At 43.0% G+C, this 6,220-nt stretch overlaps 1 protein-coding gene across 1 annotated transcript; it reads left to right on the forward strand.

The window, feature by feature from the left end:
- Positions 1-3,629: 3,629 nt before the first annotated feature.
- Positions 3,630-4,973, forward strand: LOC107136622 (BTB/POZ domain-containing adapter for CUL3-mediated RhoA degradation protein 2-like). Its single transcript, XM_048811959.1, is given in 3 exon segments — positions 3,630-3,711; positions 3,873-4,687; positions 4,689-4,973. Coding segments are annotated over 3 exon segments (1,089 nt in total). The 3' UTR covers positions 4,881-4,973.
- Positions 4,974-6,220: the final 1,247 nt, after the last annotated feature.

The raw sequence follows: 6,220 nt of genomic DNA on the forward strand, positions 1-6,220 counted from the left end.
TTTTCTTTAAAACTTAAGCACGACTAGGAACACTAAACCTTGTGGCTCCCATAATTATCCACTAACAGAAACAAAAAGTTAGAACTGATTTCACTTTCGGTTCTTGAGACACGGTTGTTTTGTTTTTGTTGTGCCAACATTTTCCTAACAAGTATTCCTAAAGTTTCTAAAACACTAATTTTAGGACATGATTTTTAAAACACATTTTTTAAGTGTATTTTACAGCACAGACTGTTGGAAAAAATGGATAGAAACCAAAGTCAAAGCAGGAATCTTTCCAGATTATAACTGTTATTTATTAGACATTATAAACTTAGTTTATGAGTTTTTACAGTCAGTGGTGCTTTGTCTCTGCCACATCCCCTGGGCTATGAAATTGGGAAAGCCCTGGTGTTGAGTTGGTTTCTATGACCCAAGTCCCTTGAAAGTTTTCTCATAATCTTTTGTTTTGTTGTGAAGCTTGTAAACAAATATTTCACTAGATGTGAACTTTTTCTTTGAAAATAAAAACATCTGGTTAATTTCAAAAACTGCAATTTCCTAATCCTACACAAAGAACCCACCCCACAGCTGCACTCACTCATACACAGAGGTGGGGAAAGGAGATGAATCAAGATTATCTCAAGTCATCAATCAATTCCTGTTTATGGTGACATGTAGTTGTATGTAGTAACCAATGTGGTAGTCCAAAATAACAGGCAGAAGCAAAATTCCTTCCCATCAAGAATCTTGAGCCAGGCATAGTGCATGTAAGGCAGGAGGACTGCCAATTCGAAGCCAGCCTCAGCAACTTACTAAGACCCTAAACAACTTAGTGAGACCATGTCTCAAAATTTAAAAAATAAGAAGGGGTAGGGATGTAGCTCAGTGGTTAAGCACCCCTTGGTTCAAGCTCTGGTACCAAAAAAAAAAAAAAAAAAGGATTTTTATGGACAGCAGTCTAAAGTGGCATGTCTAAGTGAAAAAAAAAAAAATGTTGAGTGACAAGGACTTGTGTTTATCCTGCATAGAAAGTACAAAAACCCCATGTGTTGCTTAACTTCAGGGGTGGGGGATATTAATTCTGTTTTACCCTGGACTTTTAGAGGGAACATTAATTTGTTAAATAAAATTTAGAGGAGGCCATGTGGGGAAAATGGAGTTACTCCTGATGACATTCTACATCACCAAGAAAAAAACTAAGTTGTTGATCTGAACTTCCAAAAAATTAAGACAGAGATAGAATAGCCAAATTCCAAACCAAGCCAGTTTTAACCAGCATGATAAGGAGGTCTCTCTGCTCAAACCTTTACAAGGAAAGTAATTTTGAAAGACCAATCCATTTTCTATTTCTTTTTTCTACTTTCCTTAGTGTTTTTTCCCCCTTGCCCCTAAAGCCAGCATCCCCCACTCAGCTCACCAGTAACCTGAGGAATAGACTAATCCCCTCTGAGGAAATTTAAGATGTCTCCTCCACAAAAGAGGTAAAGATTAAAGGTAGAGGAGGTGGACTGAGATGAAACCAATGGGAGAAAAGTCCCAGCAGGCAATGGACTCAAGTGTGTCCCCTTGAAATTTATATGTTGAAATCTGAACCCCCAATGTGATGATGGTCATGGGGATGGAGCCCATGGGAGGTGGTTAGGTAAACAGGGTGGAGTCCACATGGAGAGGATTGGTGCCCTTATGAAACAGGCCCAAACGATTTTGTTGGTCCCTTCCATTGTTGTGAGGACCCATTGGGAAAGTGCCATTTATGAACCAGGAAGAGAATTTGCTGCCCGACCACCACCACTGAACATGCTGATGACTTGATCATGACTTCTGGCCTTCAAAACTCTGAGAAATAAATTTCTGTTTTTGTGTTTGTGGTACTAGGAATAAAACCAGGGGTGCTTTGCCACTGAGCTACATCCCCAGACTTTTTTTTTCCCCAGACCATCTCGCTAAATTGTTAAGACCAGTGTCAAACTTGTAATGTCCTGCCTCAGCCTCCTGAGTTGCTGGGATTAAGGTGTGAACCATCATACCCAGTATAATGCTCTGTTGTTTATAAAAGCCACCAGTATTTAATGTTTTGTTATAGTAGACTGAAAGGTCCAAAAAAAAGCATGAAAAAAACTTACCAGGCACCAAGAATTTAATGGGTATGCAAACTGGGGAAATGCAATCTGATATCAGTTGTTGTTGTTGTTGTTGTTGTTGTTTTTTCTGCCCTTCCTTTCAGAAAAGGTCTAAGATACCAAGCTTGTACACTTTTGCAAAGAATTGCAGTTCATCCTTGGAGAAGTTGAAACACTTATGATCAGCATTATACAAGATCTTCAGGGATTCCAAGTGATCATGTAACACCAGTCTAGTTTTCAAGAAGTTTGCTTTGGGAATATACAAATGATAAAGGAAAATGCTTATCCCCACCTTTTATTTTCCAAGGACCAGGGATTGAACTCAGGGGAACTTCATCACTGAGCCACATCCCCAGCCCTATTTTGTATTTTATTTAGAGACAGGGTTTCACTGAGTTGCTTAGTGCCTCGCCTCATTGTTGCTGACGCTGGCTTTGAACTTGTGATCCTCCTGCCACAGCCCCTGGAGCTGCTGAGATCATAGGCGAGTGCCAGTGTACTGGTGCTTACTTTTTTTTTTTTTCTTTTTAATGTTGTTTTTGCACTACAAGTCTATTTTGGTGCCCTTTTTTTGGTGGGAGGGCAGGTGTGAGGGATTGAACTCAGGGGCACTTTGCCACTGAGCTACATTCCCAATGCTTTTTTATTGTTTACTTTGGGATAGGGTCTTACTAAGTTACTTAGTTCCCCCCCCCCCCACCTCCGAATTCCTGAGGTGCACCTTGAACTTGTGATCCTCCTGCCTCAGTCTTCTAAGTTGCTGGTATTACAGGCCTGGACCACCATGAACTGATAAAATACATACTCTTTACCAGGCAGGCAGTACTAGATAGTTAAAAGCATGGATTTGATGATGTCTGATGTGGCTATAAGTACCAATTCTAAGTTAATAAAGTTCCTCAGTCTTAGTTTTCTCAGCTGTCATAAATAAGGTAGGGCTGCACATCAAGAACTAAGCACATTACCTCTCCATAGCAAGCCTTCAGGAAATGGTAGCTTATACTATGGGGAGGGGGATTTTATTGTTCTTTTAATTTTTGTAACACATTTCAATCCTTTTATATTCTTTCTTCCTTTTTGTCTTTTTGTTTTAATCTTCCTTACCTACAGAAGTAGTATTAAGGCAAAGACACCCCCCTTTTATAAAATTTCCACATGTCACCTGCAGTTTTCTAGTATAGTGACTATACCTACTGGTTGCTATATATTTACATCTATTGATTAAATATCAGCAAGGAGTCAAATGCTGTGAGCCCAGTGTTGTAGTCCCTGTACAGGTTTTCATATTCACATGTGTAAGTGAGTTTTTATAAGCAAATAAAATATCGTAATATAGATCAGTCACTTATAAATAAATCTAAACAAAATAATCATAAAGTTACAGATTGAAGGATTTTATCTTAATGAATCTTGCCTTAGTCACTGATTTATCATATAAACATAACTGACCAGTCAGAAAAGTCTGTTGTATTGAAGTATATAGAGAATGACATATTGTCTTTAAAAATGCTCAGATAGGCAGGGATGAGCGGCTGCACCGGGAGGAGTCTGCTGGAGCAGGATGTGAGCTCCCAGCCCAGGATTGCTGTTGGGCAGGCGGCTACAGGTTAGGGGTGGCAAGGAGTCAGCTTGCCATTCAGCTGAGAGCCCCTGGGGACACACTGAGAGTATGAGGCTCTGGCCTCCCCAGAACACTCCCTTGTGAACACTTCCACCACTGCGGAGCCTTCCAAGCCTACCTCCTGCTGTGTGGTGATCTACCTGCAGCGGGAGATGGGGGGGGGGGACNTGTGGTGATCTACCTGCAGCGGGAGGGGGGGGGGGGGGACACATGTCTATGCCCAGCCTCAGGTGCCAAGCCCAAGCTAAGTGGCTTCAAGGGAGGAGGGCTGGACAACAAGTACGTGCAGCTCAATGTAGTCGGCTCCCTGTACTACACCACGGTGCGGGTACTCACCCAACGTGACACCATGCTCAAGGCCATGTTCAGTGAGCGCATGGAGGTGCTGACTGACAAAGAAGGCTGGATCCCCATAAACCGATGTGGAAAGCACTTTGGCACCATTTTGAATTACCTCCGAGATGACCCTATTACCCTCCCTCAAAACCGGCAAGAAATCAAAGAATTGATGGCTGAAGAAAAATATTACCTCATTCAGGGCCTGGTGAACATGTGCCAGACTGCCCTGCAGGACAAGAAGGACTCCTACCAGCCTGTGTCCAACATCCCCATCATCACATCCCTGAGGGAGGAGGACAGGCTCATCAAATCCTCCACCAAGCCCATGGTGAAGCTACTGTACAATAGAAGCAACAACAAGTATTCCTACACCAGCAACTCTGAAGACCACCTGCTGAAAAACATACAGCTGTTTGACAAGCTGTCCTTCCGCTTCAGTGGCCGCGTGCTCTTCATCAAGGATGTCATCGGTGATGAGATCTGCTGCTGGTCCTTCTATGGCCAGGGTCGTAAGCTGGCAGAGGCGTGCTGCACGCACTCCATCGTGTATGCCACAGAGAAGAAGCAGACCAAGGTGGAATTTCCAGAGGCCCGAATCTATGAGGAGACACTCAATGTCCTTCCCACTCTATGAGACCCCCCAAGTCCCTGACAACTCCTTGTTGGAGGCCACAAGCCGGAGCCGCAGCCAGGCTTCCCCCAGTGAAGATGAGGAAGCCCATGAACTGCGGGATCATGTGCGCCGCATCCACGTCAAGCGCTATAGCACCTACGATGACCGGCAGCTCGACCACCAATCTGCACATCGTGACTGATAAGACCTTCAAGGAGATGGGGCACAGGAGGCCCTGTCTCCTGCCCTCTGCAGCCCCACACTGCAACTGCCTGGTTGTCTGCTCCAGCACTCAGAAACATGACAGGCCCTTCCTGTGAAATTAAGGGGCCTGGGCTGGGAAGGGCCGGTTCCCTGGCCCTGACTGTTGAGCACTACCAGATCCATCTCCCTTCCTGTCCAGCAAGGAGCTACTTCTGTTGTGGGGTGAGCTGACCAGCCTCCCTCCTCCTGCTAAGCACATTCCCCTCTGGGCCCTATGCTGAGTGCCCTTCCTCAGCGGAGCCCCACAGGAATGGCTTCATTCTGGGGGAAAGCCTGCTTCTGGTGCTGTGGAGGCCCAGTCTTTATCACAGGTGGGGCTTCTTTTTCCCTAAGGTGTTGAAGCACAGGTTTGATGAGCTTGATTTAAAAAAAAAAAAAATCTAGGAAATGAATAGTTTTGTATAATGAGGGGACTAGGCATTTGTTACCCCTGCAGGGTGCCAGAATCCTGCATAAGGTAGACCTCTCAGCCCTTCTTGATGCTTTTGGGATCTGTCTTTAATGCACTTTGTACTGTTATTGAGGAGATTAGCCTGCCCTGACCCACACCTTTTCCTGACCCTAATCCCCTTTTCCTGCAGAATCATTCTGAGGGAGAGGATAAAGAGAAAGCAATAAAAATAAAACTGACCAGCAATAAATAAATAAAAATAAATAAAAAAATAAAAATGCTATAAAAGGGAATAACACAGTGTTTTGCTCATGAACAGAAGGTTCAGAAATAAATATTCAAGGCCATTTATCTAGCAGGAAAATTCAACATTATATTAATATTATTTTAAGGAAATCTGAGAGTACTGCTGAGATTTTCTGCTTTATGTATCTAATTGCAAACTGAAGTCTGCTATGACAGAATTCTCATAGCATGATTGATGTTAGCATAAACTCAACTATTTGGTTTGAGTTTAAAAATCATTGTTCAAAGAATCTTAAGGGTCATAAGATTTAAAGAGAATATAGTCCTGAAAGGTTGGGAAAATAGAAATATTAAGTACTTATTGCTATCACCAAATACTCCGATAGACAATCAAGCAAAAAAATGAATCAACACAGCTTTTCAGGAAGTTCAGTTTTTTGTTTTTTGTTTTGGTACCAAGAATTGAACTCAGGGCCACTTGACCTCTGAGCCACATCCCCAACCCTATTTTGTATTTTATTTAGAGACAGGGTCTCAATGAGTTACTCAGCACCTTGCCATTCCTGAGGCTAACTTTGAACTTGCAATCCTTCTGCCTCAGCTTCCCAAGCCACTAGGTTTACAGATGTGCAACACCAAGA

The sequence above is a fragment of the Marmota marmota genome, unplaced genomic scaffold, assembly GCF_001458135.2.
Source record: "Marmota marmota marmota unplaced genomic scaffold, marMar, whole genome shotgun sequence".
NCBI classification, from domain to species: Eukaryota; Metazoa; Chordata; class Mammalia; order Rodentia; family Sciuridae; genus Marmota; species Marmota marmota.